The 17,228-nt window shown below is 41.4% G+C and overlaps 2 protein-coding genes across 8 annotated transcripts in view; one reads left to right on the forward strand and one right to left on the reverse strand.

Moving 5' to 3' along the window:
• Positions 1 to 14,295, forward strand: part of PALS2 (protein associated with LIN7 2, MAGUK p55 family member) — a 65,448-nt gene extending 51,153 nt beyond the window's left edge. For all 7 annotated transcript variants that reach the window (XM_065665883.1, XM_065665881.1, XM_065665880.1 and 4 more), the window contains 4 exons: positions 1,382 to 1,543; positions 3,944 to 4,146; positions 4,551 to 4,679; positions 7,548 to 14,295. In XM_065665883.1, the coding sequence (XP_065521955.1) occupies positions 1,382 to 1,543; positions 3,944 to 4,146; positions 4,551 to 4,679; positions 7,548 to 7,724 (671 nt within the window). In that variant the 3' untranslated portion in view covers positions 7,725 to 14,295. The remainder of the gene's footprint in view (positions 1 to 1,381; positions 1,544 to 3,943; positions 4,147 to 4,550; positions 4,680 to 7,547) is intronic.
• Positions 14,296 to 14,917: 622 nt separating this feature from the next.
• GSDME (gasdermin E) overlaps positions 14,918 to 17,228 on the reverse strand; it is a 30,859-nt gene continuing 28,548 nt past the window's right edge. Inside the window, exon 11 of the mRNA XM_065665888.1 lies at positions 14,918 to 16,596. Within this exon, the coding sequence (XP_065521960.1) occupies positions 16,366 to 16,596 (231 nt within the window). The 3' untranslated portion in view covers positions 14,918 to 16,365. The remainder of the gene's footprint in view (positions 16,597 to 17,228) is intronic.

Here is a 17,228-nt window from a genome sequence, read left to right on the forward strand (position 1 = left end):
ATTGCGTCCAGTTGTGGGCCCCTCTGTTCAAGAAGGACAGGGAATTGCTTGAAGGAGTCCAGCGCAGAGCCACAAAGATGATTAAGGGAGTGGAACATCTCCCTTATGAGGAGAGGCTGAGGGAGCTGGGTCTCTTTAGCTTGCAAAAGAGGAGACTGAGGGGTGACCTCATCAATGTTTACAAATATGTAAAGGGTAGGTGTCAGGATGATGGAGCTAGGCTTTTTTCAGTGATATCCAGTGATAGGACAAGGGGCAATGGGTGTAAACTGGAACATAGGAAGTTCCACGTTAACATCAGGAAGAACTTCTTTACTGTAAGAGTGACAGAGCACTGGAACAGGTTGCCCAGGGGGGTTGTGGAGTCTCCTACACTGGAGATATTCAAGGCCCGCCTGGACAAGTTCCTGTGTGATGTACTGTAGGTTACCCTGCTCTTGCAGGGGGGTTGGACTAGATGATCTTTTGAGGTCCCTTCCAACCCTTGGGATTCTGTGACCAGTGAGGATAGGATGGTGCAGAGTGTACCTTTTGGTAGGTGAGGGTCAGAGAAGAAATATTCATTACAAAGAGAAAAAAAGTGAAAGCTTTGCTTGCCAGTAGGTTGAGGGATGTGATCCTTCCCCTCTACTCAGCACTGATGAGGCCACACCTCACGTGTACTGGGCTCCTCCTCAGTGCAAGAGAAATATGGACGTATGAAGATGATGAAGGGACTCGAGCATCTTTCCTATGAGAGGCTGGAAGAGCTTGGTCTGTTCAGCCTGGAGAAGGCTCAGGGGGATCTCATCAGTGGGTATAAATAAAATAAAATAAAGTGAAGGTGCAAAGAGGACATAGTTAGGCTCTTTTCAGAGAAGTCCAGTGACAGGACCAGAGGCAACAAGCAGCAACATAGGATATTCCCTCTGAACATCAAGAAACACTTTTTCCACTGGGATGGTGACTGAGTTTGCCCAGAGGGGTTGTTGTGTCTCCCTCTTTGAAGATAATTGACAGCTGCCTGGACATGGTCCTGAGCATCTTTTCCAGGTAGCCCTGCTTGAGCAGAGGGTTGGACCAGATGCCATCCAGAGATACCTTCCAACCTTAAGAATTCTGTGATGCTGTGAAATCTCCCTAATTGTTTGATCAGTTTTCCCATTGTGGTCAAACTCAGATTTTCTCACTGGAAGTAAAGGTAATAATGTGACTTATGCTGTCCGTGAAGGAGTAACTATTTTATTCCCATGCCAATTTAAGAAAGCTTGCGTCAGAATTAATGCCCTTGGAGTACTATTTATATTCACATATGGTCTGTTTATATATAGCATGACTGCTTAATTTTTTTTCTTACATTACTGTCTGGGTGTTAATTGGTTTTGTACATTTCTCAATGTAGAATTTGATCGTCATGAAATCCAGATCTATGAAGAAGTAGCCAAAATGCCTCCTTTTCAGAGGAAAACGTTGGTCTTAATTGGGGCCCAAGGAGTGGGGAGAAGAAGTTTGAAGAACAGGTTTATAGTACTGAATCCTACTAGGTTTGGAACCACAGTGCCATGTAAGTTGCCAGCACTCCTATTGTAGTATTGTAATACGAGTCTCTGATTATCTGGAAAATACCTGATGTTTATCCCAGTGATTCAGGGTAGGAGAAATTTTGTCAGAATATGAAAGTTATGTAGCATGGGAAAACAAAAGGTTCTTCATCTTCTCGGGCAACAGAACTAACGTATGATGACAGTGAAAATGTTTGTCACTACCAGTTAAATGTTACTGATGGTGCAGTAAACCAACTTTGTATGTGCAGTGTTTTAGTCTGCTAGGTTTCTTCAGTGCTGGTCACCATCAGTTACTGAGAGGATTCTAGAAGTTCCTAACCCTCTTCTGTGATGAACAGCCAGTGGAGTTTCTCAGGTGTGCCGTGGAGTTTTCCATCTGTAGAAGCATCCTTGGCATTATAAATTGTTTCTTTAGTATCAGAAATGTAGGGAAAAGCAACACACTTCCAATAAAACTGAAGTGTGTGTGATCTGCAAGACTCGTATGATACTATTATGTCTTAATACATCTAGCCTCAAGCCCATGGTTTTTTTTTTCTTTCTCTCCCTATCAACTTCAGAAAAACCCCTTCTCTCTTACTGAAGCATTGTTTTCTTGCCTTCTTTCCAGAAGGTTACTTTGCTGATTCACAAGATCTTTATTTCTTTAATGCCCCCTCCTGTTTGCTGTCCAGAGACGTCCACCCAAGCCTCATTATTATTCTCCTCCTTCTAGCTGCTTTTCATCATTTCAAACCCACTCTTTTCCCTACAGTTCTAAGTGGCAACAAGTAGATCTGATAATAGGGGGAGGAGGGAGAGGTCTGAAAGATATATTGTGCAACATGAGAGAACTGGTCTGTCTCATGTACATGAATCTCTAATGCCAAAACTGGCACTTAGAATTGCTATATGTAACAGATAACAAGTTTGACTTCTAAGTATTAATTTTGTAAAAGAAATCCTCCTCTGGGAATCTCATTATTTCATACTGACAAAATAGGAAGAAACTTTTTGCTACTTATAAAATTCCTTATTCCCTTTTTAAAAAGCCCTCAGAATTATTGTTTTCCCTAAAATACTATATAGATATTAAAATATATGTAAGTAATGCAACACAGTGTTAAAATGCTTTTACTTGGAGCTCTTGAGCACCCTTCAAAGGCATTAAATTCCAATTTAGCAATCTGACAATCTAATCATGCACATGCAATACATAGTTTATTGTATATGGAGTCTTCACTACATATATCCTCTTTCTGTCTTCCTCCCGCCCATATATATGTGTTATATCTAAACATATATACACTGTTGTATGCTATAAACTGTTAAAGCTCATTCTTCAAAATTTGTCTCAAACTGCTATGATTTTTTAATTGTATTAACCATTCCAGTATTAATCTTTGTGTGGAATCTTGGCTAAAGCCTAGATGTTCTAGTAATATGTTTATTGCTTTATTGCTAGCAGCTTCAGAAGATCATTTCACCCAAGTTTTCAATAATAACAAAGTTGATAGGAGTTTCTGGAAGGGGGGGAGTGCTTTCCACTTGTATCACCAAGTTGCACCAAGTGATGATTGTCACCCAGTGATGGTACAAGTATTACAAAGGGAACAACTCACTGGAGCACTTAATATATTTTAGAGTTCAAATCTGATTAAATACAAAGAATGGATAAATAACATGGTGTTAGGACAGTGAAGTCTGTAATAACCTGATACTTCTATTTTATTTACTTTATTTTCACTTTTGCTTAAATGATGCCTGCACTGCACAGTATGGCCAATACCCAAGAGAGCTGGTAATGTTTTACTTAAAAATTGTCTTTAATCTCTGCAGGGAATTCACCTTCCTTCAAAGGGTAAGTTGTCCTGGAAAGCAACATTAGCTCGCCTCCATTCATTTTCTCCTGCAGTGGCTGGGTTTCTTCTGATATTTAGGTTAACTTTCTTTGTAGCTAGCTCAGGTAGTTCTGCCCTGAGTAGCAGGGCAAATACAGTGAGCGAAGTATGTGCTGAGGCTTGGTGGGGCAGGACAGTGCAGATTTTGATGTGTGCTCAGTTATTTTCAGAAGTATATTTGGCATTCGAGAGTTAAACTTTCATTTGATTCCGAGTCACTTTAATATTATGTTAAGTGAATAAGAAGATGACATTAATGAGTATTGTATATGGTGTGAAGGAGTAATACAAAGGAAATAGGCAAATGGTAAGCAACATATAGGAAAGAATAGAAATAAAGGGAACAGGAGGGGCTGTGCTCAGTTTTGAAACTTACATTAGAATAATTAATTGTATATGGAACAATTGTAATTGTATGTTAATATGTATTTTACTTTCCTAACAGGCAGTTCAGCCTCATATTTGTATTCCAAATGCGAAAAGAAAACATTCAATTTGTATTTTAAATTTGTTGTTTAGTTACCTCACGAAAGCCCAGGGATGATGAAAAAGATGGGCAAGCGTACAGATTCGTGTCACGAGCTGAAATGGAGATGGATATTAAAGCTGGCAGATACTTAGAGCATGGAGAATATGAAGGAAATCTTTATGGCACCAAAATTGATTCCATCCTTGAAGTTGTTCAGACAGGAAGGACCTGCATCTTGGATGTGAATCCACAGGTATATCATTCATAATGCTACACTACAAGTGTAGGAGTATAGCGTTGAAGTGCTGTGCTTTTAAATTTGAAGTCTTCTTATGTGGTTTGAAGATTACAATATCAACTGGATTCTTGCGTTTGTGGCACTTAGTTGGAATGAGTTAGATGGAAAAAAGCCAACAAGGATTCTGCTTAGAATGGGAGGCTTACAGATTTATAAATAATCTTTTTAGCCAAGGAAAGAATGATGTTGAGAGTTTCAAAAAGCAGTGTAGGAGTTTCTGAAATAGAAATAGGAATCTTCACTTACGTGTTTCTGTCTATTGTAACAGACTAGTTCTGCAGTGCCCCATAAATAATGGTGACGTGTGGTGAGTCATTCTCAAACGTTGGGGTTTTTTTTTAATTCTTCTTTGCTTCTAGGCCCTGAAAATACTGAGGACTTCTGAGTTCATGCCCTATGTGGTGTTTATTGCTGCTCCGGAGCTGGAGACTCTGCGTGCTATGCACAAGGCTGTGGTAGATGCTGGAATTACAACCAAACTTCTCACTGTAAGCAGATTACTTCACATTTAGTTTGCTCTGAACAGGATGTTCTGATATTATTATTTTTGGATTTTACCTTTCATTTTAGGTAGAATTTGTTCTGCAATGAATGTCTTTAAGAAAAGTAAGGCAAGGCTTTTGCTGATTACTTAGTAGAAGTTAATCAAGTACTATGTGTAAGGCAGATTGCTTCTTTCTTAAAAATAGACCTCTTACAGAAAAGCGTTGATTACAAAAATTACTCATAATGCGTTCTTTGTGAAGTGTCACCTTTGATTATTTGCAGCAAATGGGAGATATTTGATGGTGGGAGTTGTTCTTTTATGTAAATGTCTTTCCTTTACTTTCCACATCTTTTTCCCAAAAAAGTTTTCTTTGGGTTTGTCTTGTAATGTAGGTGTGCTTTAAAAATGGAATCTGTAATCCTTAGGAAAGATACTGCAGCCTACGTAAAGAAAACAAACACACACAAACAAAAGACAAACCAACAAACAACAGAATGCAACTAGGCCTTGTTTCCACTGCTGCAGCAGCACACGCTGCACTGAGAATGCCTGGGAGCTGCTGGAACAGGAAGTGTTGAACAGCTTCTCTTCTTTTTAAGTTCCTCGGGTTTGTTATGTAAAGTGAACTGGCACATTTTATTCCTTAGATCTTCTCTCCTTTTCTGAGACACTGTGTGTAGTAGAGAGGAATGAGACATGCTTCCTCAATGCAGCAAATTATAAATACTCTATATGGACATGAACTTTACCAGCTGCAGGACCAAAGCAAAAAAGCCAGACTGAGCAGTTAAGGAGTAGTACTACTAAGAAAAGCCATGGTTAGCTGGCAACTCACAACAGTACTGCTGCAGCTTAGTAACAATATCTTGTATAATGCTGACGAGGCATTCAGAGCAATAAAAACAGGCTGGTGGTTTAGTTTCCACTAAATGAATATGGGATTTTTAGTCTTCTTTGTTTCCTTTTTCTTTTTCTTTTCTCAAATTTCTTCTTTCCTTCTTTTCAAACCTGTGAGATCCAATTCTATTAACCACATCAGAGATTGTCACTCCTAGTTGTGGATTCTGGCTATTACAGATTCTAGTATCTATGTGGATGCTCTGCCTTTCCTCCTCCCTGCTCCATATGAACCCTGAATTTTGCAATGAGTCTACAAGAATGATGATAGAGGGCTGGAGCACGTCTGCTATGGAGACAAGCTGAGAGAGTTGACATGGTTCAGTCTGGAGAAGAGAAGGCTCTAGGGAGACCTTAGAGCAGCTTCTAGTACCTAAAAGGGGCCTAAAAGAGATCTGGAGAAGGACTTTTTATAGGGGCATGTAGCGACGGGACAAGGGGGAATGGTTTTAAACTGACAGAGGGTAGGTTTAGATTAGACATTAGGAAGCAGCTCTTTACTGTGAGGGTGCTGAGACAATGGCACAGGGTGCCCAGAGAAGCTGTGGCTGCCCCGTCCCTGGCAGTGTTCAGGGCCAGGCTGGACGGGGCTTGGAGCAACCTGCTCTAGTGGAAGGTGTCCCTGAGCATGGCAGGGGGTTGGAACTGGATGAGCTTTGAGGTCCTTTCCAACCCAAACCATCCTGTGATTCTGTGTTAAGAAGGCAAGGTTAAAACTGTCCAGACAAGTATAATTCCCTACACTTCCTAATATTTGATTCCCTAAGGCACATACTTGCCTCTCTTTTACTTGTCCTTTTGAATAATAAAGAGTATAGTTACATTTTAAATGTACATTTATGTATCTTTATGCATTCTAGATAGTATCTGTACTCATGTATATAAAGAGTAGGATTTCCCATTTCATCTTCGTGTACTTCCTGAACAAGTGAAAAACACATGTCATTTGTATTATCATGTTAGGTTTATGTTACTATATTAAGTATTATGTTCTGCTTGCTAGTGGGTCTCTCTACATTATTTCTAGTATCCTAAACCATTCTATTGCAAAAATTGTGGCTGTTGCGATGATACATTTGCTCATCTCCTTCATTTACTGGGAAGGAGAGGCTATTCAGAAGCTTACTTTTTCATTTTGCCTTTTCTGTTTACAACTGTATCAGGGCACGAACATTTTAAAAGAAATACTGTCAAGGGGACAAATCTCAGAACAGCTTAGGAAAAAATGGCCTTTGTGCAGATGTGAAGAAGGATTTTCTAAGAATGTAGGACTAATGGAACATAAAAAAGTGCTCAGTGACAGCACTTCATGAAGGCTTTGTAATGTAGGGATATAAATTCCCTGTGTATTTTGTAGCTCATGTCAGAAATTAAACAATGCAGCAGTAGTTCGCAAATCAGGATCTGACATCAGGTGAGCAAGGCTGAAATGTAGCCTCCAAAAGCTATAAGTATTCTAGAGTTTTTTTCTACCAGAAATGTATCTTTCAATGTCTTTTAACTTACCACTAATTTACATTTTTGACCTTTTTTGTGCTTTCCTTGGAAATAAAACGCACAAATATATTTACATAAGTGATTGACTCAGTCATTCCTAAAGCATCGCTTTCATTCTGATTGTCAGTTGCAGATACAAACTGAAGTGCATCATTCATGCGTGTCTGTTGACGTTCGTAAGAATTGCCAGATTTGCAAACATTTGGTTGTCGTGTTTAACATTACTGGCACGGCTCATAACTTTTTCAACCTTTTCAATACATTTTAGCTGAAGTTCTGTGTGGATTTACTGCAAATGAAGGCTTACTATTTTTAAAATATATTCTTTAAGTAGTCAGTTGTAGGTAATGAAAGGATACATCTTGCATGTTTATAAGAATTCACCAAGGTTTTTGTTCTCAGTAACCTGTAAAACCTACTTGATGATCCTGGAGGTCTTTTCCAACCTGGTTGAATTCTCTGATCTCTTCACCAGGACACTGATTTGAAGAAAACAGTGGATGAAAGTGCACGGATCCAGAGAGCATACAACCACTATTTTGATCTGACCATTGTAAATGACAACCTAGACAAAGCCTTCGAGAAGCTGCAGACTGCTATTGAGAGGCTGAGGCTGGAACCGCAGTGGGTCCCAATTAGTTGGGTATATTGAGGTTTCCCAGGAGGAGCTCAAGTAACAAATAAATTCAACTGCAGCAAGACGCTGATGTGACATTGTGTAGATACCGGCGATGACTACGGCACCTGTGCATTTTTACTCCGTGTATATTCCAAAGTACACTGTTCTGAATTTTTATAGAAATGCTGAAGGGAAAGTGTACTTAAATATGTAATTTATTTTAATTTTTCTAACTTTTTACAGGTAACCTTTCTATTCATATCACATGAAGGAAATGCGTTTAAGCATTTTTCTATGTTTTGATTTCGTACCTTTGCCTTTTTCATCTAAGAAACTTTCAGTCATTCACTTCAACACTTACATCTTGGTCTTACATTTTCACTGTGATTAAAAAAAGGATACTTGAAATAATATTTTGTAAACCTTGTTAACGTCAGTGTTCAACCAGTCAAAACTATATAGCTCTTATTAGGAAAGAACTCTGATTTCTTTCTTTTTTTTTTTTCCTTATAAAATAATAACTTCATGGGAGCAGAATTTTAAGTATTAAAAGCAGCAACAAACACACAGCTCCATTGCTCCAGCTTCCTTCCGCTTAATGTTGGTGCATTCTTGATGTTTCACAAATTCTTTCTGTTTCTTGATTTCGACAGCTGTTGTGTAGGTTCCCTTACATGTGTCTCTTCAAATAACGTAAAGCAATACCTTGCATGCTGCTTATGAGGCTGTTTTGGAGAGCCAACCTGTTAGCCTGTTATGGCTGAAGGTCTGATGTTAGAAAGCTGGTACACAGGGTAACTCCGTGCAATTGGAATAATGGGGAAGTAGCCTGGGAGAGAACCTGGTAACGTGGAGCCTTGTAGAGTGAAGCTTAACATTTAGGAGTATTTATTCACATTGTGAAAACACATTGCTTAAAAAAAAGGTAAAAAAAAAAAAAAGGGGGGGTGGGGGCATTTTCTTTTCTTAGGACATTACTTGATATTTGTATGGTGATCTATGGCTTAATTTTCTGTGCTAGCCAGCTGGGTTCTATACTTTGGAATATTTGTATGTGATCAACTGCTGTATTTTTAGGAGTGTGATGTAGTAGAGTTTCTGTGCTTTTTGTTGCATTGGTTTTAATTGCATTTTTAACGAGCTAGTTTGTGAATTGGAAGCTTACTGCTAAAAAGCAATGATGTTGTTTGTACCTTTTTGTTTTACAACATACTTCCTTTAGTTAATGACAGTTCTTCCCTTAGTAGGCTCATTGATAATTCACATTAGGTTCAAGTTCATTCATCAAAACTTATGCTGATGTAAATTTCTGCTTAATAAGAACAAAATGAAAATGTAGCTCATTGCTAAGACTAGCTCTTTTTGTGACCCTATTTTATATTGTAATGTCAGCTGTTGTATATAGTAACATTCACCATCACCAGATTAGGTGTCTGAACTGAAGTCATCTATCTGTTTTAATTTCTCTTCCATCTGGTGACAGGCACCTGGCTTCTGACTTCTTTCTCAACACCAAAGTGTGACATGGAATGCTATTGAAAGGCAACTTCATCAGAACTATTTCTGAAGGAAAAGAGGCTTAGACACTGTAAACCAGTGTTGCTTCCTGGGGCTTTTAAAGACTTATGTGCACAAGGAAAAGAAAAATGGAGTTGATGCAGTACTGGAGAAGTGTAAATCTCAAACACCCCTCCAAACAAACACCCATATACTACAGGTGATTTTTGCAAAGCCTATGAAGTTGGTCGCTGCGGGGTAAAAGGGGCAGCTTGAGATCCTAGTGTCTGTGGAAAACATTAGTTGAAGCTGTTTATAGCACAGGTAATCCTTGTGGCTCCTGGTACTGAGATCGTGGTCTTTCAGAGGGAATCTGAAATTCTCTGAGGAAAATTTGGACCACAGCTTTGTTCTATTGTTACATTTTTCAGGATGTATTTTCCTCTGGTGGTGTTTAAGTTTGGCAAAGCTTTTAAATGTGGCACCAGCATGAGACTTTCCCAGGAGACATGTTCTGTGATCCTATCACTCAGAGGCTGCTTTGAGAAATGGATTGTGTTGTATGTAGCAGCAACAATAGCAAAGCCATTGCGTGACTAATGATTTGCTCTTGGCACTATATGCTGGACGTGACTAAACTGTGTTTATTTACTGTGGAATAGGAGAGCTACATATACTGTAAATAGGATGTGCTATGTGGACAGATAACAATGCCTTTTACGTTACGAGTTAGAAAATACTCTATATGTGATGCCAAAAGTGGGCTGAGCTCACTCTTCCCTAATGAACAGAATGAGAAGATTCTCCTGTTTCCACACCGTAGTACTTTGTATTGCAACTATCACTTATTTTCATCCTTTTTTCCATAAATTTACCTAACCAGATGAAACACATGAAACATGGGCACCAAGGTTTACTTAGGAAAACCTGTCTGCTCCTTCTTGTTTCCATCTCCGGGAGAATATTGTCACAAGAGCCTCCCTAGTCAGCCATCTCCAGCCAGCCATGTATTTGTTAAAAGCTTAAAGCTTTAGCTTTTGCTGCAGGTTCCCAGTATTTCAAAATCCAGCAGTTAGCAGAGTGGAGCCTAGTGGCTGACCATTTGGTGGTGGAAGTGTAGATACTATTGGGAAGTACCATTCTGAAGCAACAGGAGAAGATGGCTTGCTTAGGTTGCAGGCAAAGATCGTATCCAAGTGTCTGCAGGTTTGAACTGGATGTCCACATGCAGGTTATAAGGGGAAAATCCTCACCTAAACATCACATTCCTTACATGTATCCATTAAACCTTGAAAAGTGGGAGTTCACACTAGCAGGTTTATAATGTTGCGGGGGGGGAAAGGGGTTGGGGTTTTTGTGGTGGTGGGTTGTGGTTTGGTTTGGTTTTCAGCAAGATCAGATTTTCATCAGGTATTCTGCTTCATTTGTCACTACCTGGTGGGATGACTAGAATGTGAATTAGTTAGAGCATTCTTGGAGGTTCTTAGAATGCTGGTGCTGTTTCAGGCATTTACACAACAGTCAGGGTATACCAGAGCAGGTGTTAGAGATCTGTGCATTGTGCAATTAGGAGAGAAAGACACTGAAAGGCTGGTCTTGAGCAAAGGACAATTATTTCATGTAAGAGCTGTCTGAAGTGTTTTGGAGGAGTTAATTAATTTCATGTATATCATTCCGCACTAAACATTCATTTTCCAGATGCGAAGCAGGTGACCTTTTTAGGTTGACTGTTAATGATGACAATAGGTGTGTCTGAGCGAGGTGAAGATGCTGCTAAATGTTTAAGATATGTGGTATGTATCACAAGATAAATATTTAAGTAGTTTAGAGAAGTAAATTATCAAATAGTTGTCTGTGTATATGTACGTATGTGGATGGTAAAACAAAAAATGCTCACGTCTGTTACCACATTACAAAGCTACCATGACTTAACCCAGAAATGTTACCTGCATGTGAGACTTTAGAACAAGTACACTTCTCTACCTGGTTTATTGTGTTTACTAATGTATATTTTTCTAAATATGCAGATATTTCAATCTAAAAATTCTATATTTATCTGTAATTTCTATCTGTTTTGGACAGTGCATGAGGTGCTGTAAAATTCTGTACATATAGACTGATAGAAGAAACACTGTAGTTGCCCTGTAAATGAAGAGTTTCACATCAAAGTACAGTCGGTATGCTGAGACCCCCAAGTTATTTCCTTAAATACACCAAAAATTCCCTCAAGTGTGCACCAGTCCCAGCTTCGATGTAAATGCTTTGGTGCATGTGTACCCAAGTGACTTCCTTGCTGTCTCTAAAGGTTACACTTACAGGTCTGCTTTAGGTTCTATATCACGTGGCAAGATGCAGTCAATCAAAGTTTTGTGGGATAGCTATAACGGCATGTGGCATCTTGCACAGATTTCTAAGGGTCTTGTCTTTGGAGAAGTTCTGCAAACAGCAAATGAAGGTAAAATCAGAGCAGAACCACAGACCCCAACAGAGGCAAGGGAAATCGGATTTGTAACCCGCGCAGTATCCTTAATTTGTGCTGTGTTCTCCCATTGGGGCAGCGCTGTGTACTTGGATGTACAAAAGATTTGTGAGGCAGGATGGCAGATCAGTTCATCACTTTTGAACGTGTATTTATATTGAACTGTCACACCTTGGATAGGCTCAAAATGTGACACCTTTTTCCTGAGCTTCTGTTACAATTCTAATTCATTGCATCTTTTGAAATCTTACCTAAATACTTGCTGTACAGGTTGCCTCAGTACTCAGGAAGTCATCTGGGTTTGGTTTGGTTTGATTTTGAGGAGATTTAGAGAAGAAGTAAGAAGGTTTTTTTTCTCTTTGAAATGCAGACCACTCCTGGCTAGGTTCCCCTTACCCTTAGGGCCAAGCTTGTGTCTCCACTGTGCTTTAAGGACCGGTGGAGAACAATCACATAGAAAGCACCACTCGAGAAAAGGGGAGATGGGGGTTATTGCCTGTCCTTATGCACGAGCTTGCAGCTTCACGCAGACTAGCTTTGAGGCAGCTGCTGTTTCTTGGTACATCCATCGTGCCTACCACAGCAGACTCCCTGCCACTCACTGCACTTTTAGGTGCAGCTCTCAGACCAGCTGCAGGTGGAGGTCATCTGCACCTACCATGTAGATACACACAGGCCCTTTGTTTCATGAAGGGTTTTTGCCTCACCCAGATTCCCAAAACTTAGTGCAGTTATTGTTAATTGCCAAACTTATGATACCACTTGTGCACCAGTGGTGGGATTAGTTACTGATGCTGAGGTAGTGGTTGTTGGACTAAGGGGCTGGTAGCTTGCTCAGCCTCTTGCCTTAAATACCCCTCCAGCTGACAGGCACCAACTGATTTTTCTTCCTAGGTTCCTCTTATAGGCCTAGTCTTTAGGCCTAGTCTTCTTGCTTTTTTGTATATTTAACAGCTCACTTCTGGGAATAGTCTGGGATTCTCAACATGTATCTTGTAGAGGAAATAGCAGTCAGAATGAACATTGATATTTAAGACTGGTATCACTTATTGCTAAGTAACTTACTCTAATAAGTAAGTTATTACTTAACTTGCTGTTGAGTGAAAGCACATCTAAACCAATTTTCAGAGGCAACTTTGGCTTCCAAATACTGCAGTTGTGTTTATGTGCACGTGCACGTGCACAAAAACATATGTACATAAAATGTAGGGGTAAGTACCACCGGTACTTCAGGGAGCATCTGCAGATTAACCTTAATCCTCCACGGTGGGGTGCTTCTCCTCAGACTGTCACATTCTAAGCTGCTGACCTCTCGACTCATTTGCAGTTGGTGCTACAGCTGGGATTTACCTGTAGGGGCTTAGAATCAAACTCCAGCTCAGTGAAGGCTGTTCGGCAGTTTCACATCCACGTATAATGTGGTGGGGTTTTCTTCCCAGCACGTTTGCAGCAATGATTTTATTTTAAAGAATAAATTACATTTAAAGTATAGGCGAATTTTGGTCTCGGAACCCTTTTCTCATGCTGCTTGGTATGGAGATCCCATTGCTGCTGGGGCAATGGTTGGCTATGGTTACTGACAGACATGCCAGGCTAACACTGTCTTGGCAACAAATCCTCCCATTTAGCCTTGTTCTTGTAGTATTATGAGCTTGTCCAGCCTCATCCATACAATACAATCCACACCACCTCATACTCATCCAATTATTACTCCATAAGTAGCCAGCATTTACCTGGAATACAGTAAAATTACTTCCAGAAACCCAAATTACTTCTCCATTATTTGACTTCTTATATGATACTGAGCATAGAGCAAAATCCTTCATGCAGTGCTGGGGGGGGGGGTGCGCAGAGGTGCACAGTAGCATTGCTGCCTGCGAAAAAATGGATTGTGTTTGGGATGATTGCTGTGGTTTCGGTCCTGTACACACCTACAGATGGAGAAAACTGCTGAAATGTATTTTTCCCCTTTGAAAATGCCAGTTGGCATTCATTCCCCTCCCTCCTGCCATGCCACAGCTTCCCTGTGTATCACGTTTGTGTGCTGTGGTCCAAGGACATCTCTCCTGCTCCATACTGGGCCAAGAGCTGTAAAATCCCAGTGAAGTGTTTGGATTTCCATGGCTATTAGCAGTCTGTCACCAAGATTTTCCTTACCACGCCTCTTCTCCCACCTGGCTCTGCCTGGTGGAAGCTCTCCTGTTGTGTTCTCTTTCTGCAGCACATTAAACTGGATTAGACACTTGTTAAACTTTAAAAACTGCTTCGCTGGATAGAAAATACCTTCTTGAGCTGAAAACATCCTACAGAAAATAAACCCTTAGCTATTAGCTAAACTTTCTAACATAAACCTGACACTGATGTAGCACCTAAGTGTTATTTGAGGCCACAGTGTGGAGCAGGCCATGGGCATGCGTTTGTATTCTGACCTCATGTGCCAGAGTCAGCTACTGCGTAGGGCATTTTCGAATTGGGATTTGTTTTCTAACCCCCCATCTTTTTCACAGCCAATATTTTCACAAGTAACAACAGCCAAACATAAAAATGTTAATGTACAAATTATGAGATTCTGTTAACTCCCAACAAATATTTTTGTATATAATAAAGATTTAATATTGAAAAAAACAATCCATAATTGGCTTTTTTCTGATGCCTGTTTTTTGTCATAATCTGAATTAGAGCCAGATAAGCCATCAAGAGGCAGTCTGCACACACCTGCCTTTTATCTGCATCTCCGCCTTTATGATGAGAACTGGCTCACACAACATCTCCCCAAGCTCCCGTCTGTCTGAGGGCTGCAGCAGCTCTGTTACCCTGTGACAGAGCACAGCATCCTCCTTGGCTGCAGCTGTGAGGGCTGCCCAGCCCCAGAACCAACACCAGCCCCTCACCTCTGCTTTGTCAGCAAACTTCACACCCCTCAGCCTCAACCTGTTCCGTGGATTTAGCTGAAGCAAGAGACTAATCTGCATCTGAACACAAAGCAGCAGGAAACAAACACAACCTCTTCTTTCAATGATATTTCCATAGAACACCTAGCATTTCGCGTTTTTTTATCTTCACACAAATCCCCTCTGTTACCCACACACCGCAGCATGCACACCCTGAAAGCAGTTATGTCGTACAGTGCACATCAAGCTCTTTAACGAAGATCAAAGCTCTACGTGGACGCCCACATATCCATCTGCCACCTCCACTCAAGGCCAAGGGCATGACTGAAATCCCCAAAAGAACAACAAAATTACGTGCATGAGGTTATAAGTTATTCTATTGGTTTGACATGTTGATAAATTAGTTACAGAGGCAACTTTTGAGCAGTGATTAGCAAGAGACATTCACACAAACACATGTCCTGGAAGCAGAGTAGTGTGCTTGTCCTGAAAGCTGCTTCCAGATAGATACACCAGTGCAAGGTTTGGGCAACCATCCGCTTCATTGACCAGATGAGACACAGGACCTGCAGCAGCCCAGCATGCCAGGGATCAGGCACTCACGGTATGGAAAGGGACTGTAGGGCTTTTCTGCAAAGTCGCTTCCCCAGGGAAAGCTGAACTGACAGGGGTCAGGCTTAGACTACCTGCTCTGGAGCATGCGGGAATAGAGCAGAAAGCTGAGGGCAGGGCTTAAGCCTCCAGCTCAGCTGCAGGGGCTGGTTACTGGTCACCTCCATGCACACACACACCTGCTTGTCTGTCAGCTGTCCCAGTCTTGCCTGGAAGCACTGACATTCCACTTACGTGGAACACCACCTTCCCAAGCCCGTATTTACAGTGGTCTTGGCTGCATTTGCCCCATCCACGTCATTACAAAAAAATTACAATGAAAAAAGGCAAAACAGCTCCAAGCCCAAGAGCCCTGGGCGGCTTTACCAACACTTTGCTTTTAGTCAAACAATCAAAACATCTGCACTTAAAAATGTCACACGGGTGAAATGATCATTTCTGTGGCGTTTGCACACACTGAAAGGCATCGCTGTGCCTCAAAAGAGAACGTTCAGGACACAATTTAAACAGCAGAAACTTGCTGAGGTGAGTAAAAACTGCCTGGAAAACCGAAATGCTGAATAGAGGCACAAAGCCTCAAAGTGCTCTTCCTTTTGGAAAAAGGTTTATTTCCTGCAGTGCAATTCACATCTGTAAAGCGAAACTGCACTGAACAACCAAAACCCTAATCAAGTACCTCTTTGAGAGCCCTCCACTCCGCTTGCTCCAGAGTAAAGGCATTCCCTACATCAAGTCCTACATGAGCAAAGCAGCAGCTGCATTGCAGACCCTGGCCTTCCACAGCCTGCTGGTTTGCTTGCTTACACAAAGCAGTTCGTACCTCACAGTTTTCTCCCATGCATATAAATGCAAACGATCGGGTTCTAAAGCCCCACAGATGTGACGACGACCAGAACAGCTACATTCAGTTCCTGTTCCAGGCTTGTCTTTTCTGATTCCCCCCCCTTCGCCCCTTATTTCTGCATTTCCCTCTGCAGCCACAGGTCTCAGTGAAGCTGCGGAGCAGCAGCAGTGTGCCTGAGGCAGTGCAGTGCTCACCCCGGGCCTGCAGAGCCCAGCCGGGCCACCATAACCCCTGCCCGGAGTGTCCTATGCACTCAACCCAGTGGCTCTACTCTACTCCTGGCTCAAACACACCAACACTACACTGCAGACCTACAGAAGAACAGGCGAGAGCAGTAATGCAGCAAAACTCCTACACATTCCCACCTAAAGCAGAAAATCCATACAATGCAACATAAAGAACCAGCGGGAAGAATCTAGGTTCTTTCATGGTTACAGCTTTCACAGAAGACTCTGTCATTTCCAAATGAATGTTTGATGAAGTAAACAGCCTTTGCACCACGTCAAATCTTCCTCTGTCAGTGAGAGTCGCCACCAAAGGACTGCTCAGCGCCACAGTGCCATCAGCTGCAGCGATGTTCGGCTGTGTTTATGAGAGAGCAAAACACAGAGACATCAAAACATTTTCCAAGCAGGGCCGCTCCTGCCATTACACAGCTCACCGGAGAGCTTACAAGGCAGCAGGAAAAGGGCAAGATTCTCTTTAGTGTTAGCCTTGACAAGTACAATGTACTCATCTGGAACCAAAGCTCTATGCCACCCTTTAAGGAGAAACATCTCTCCTACAGTGCCGTTTCTCCCGTTCAGCCTCTCACTGCAGGTCCCAGAAATCACAGAGTGGTTTGGAAGGGACCTTAAAGCTCACCCAGTTCCAGTCCCCTGCCATGGGCTGGGACACCTTCCACCGGACCAGGTTGCCCCAAGCCCCGTCCAACCTGGCCTTGATTTCCTTGAAGACAAACATTTCCCTCCCCCCCTAATCACTGAAGATCACACTGAGCTCTCACGCTTGCTCTGAGCAAACAGCAGCACTGCTCCTGCACTTGCGTATTTACTGGTGTTTACTGTTAGTTTTGTTTGTGAGCTCAAAAAGCTTAAAGAAACCCCCTGCGCTGTTCTTTCAGCAGTTGCAATGAGCGGCCTCAGAATTTAGGAACTTCAGGATCTGCCATGGCCCAAGCACTGATGCTATGGACGGAAAATTCCTGTTTTCCA

This window comes from Lathamus discolor, chromosome 2 (assembly GCF_037157495.1).
Source record: "Lathamus discolor isolate bLatDis1 chromosome 2, bLatDis1.hap1, whole genome shotgun sequence".
NCBI lineage: Eukaryota > Metazoa > Chordata > Aves > Psittaciformes > Psittacidae > Lathamus > Lathamus discolor.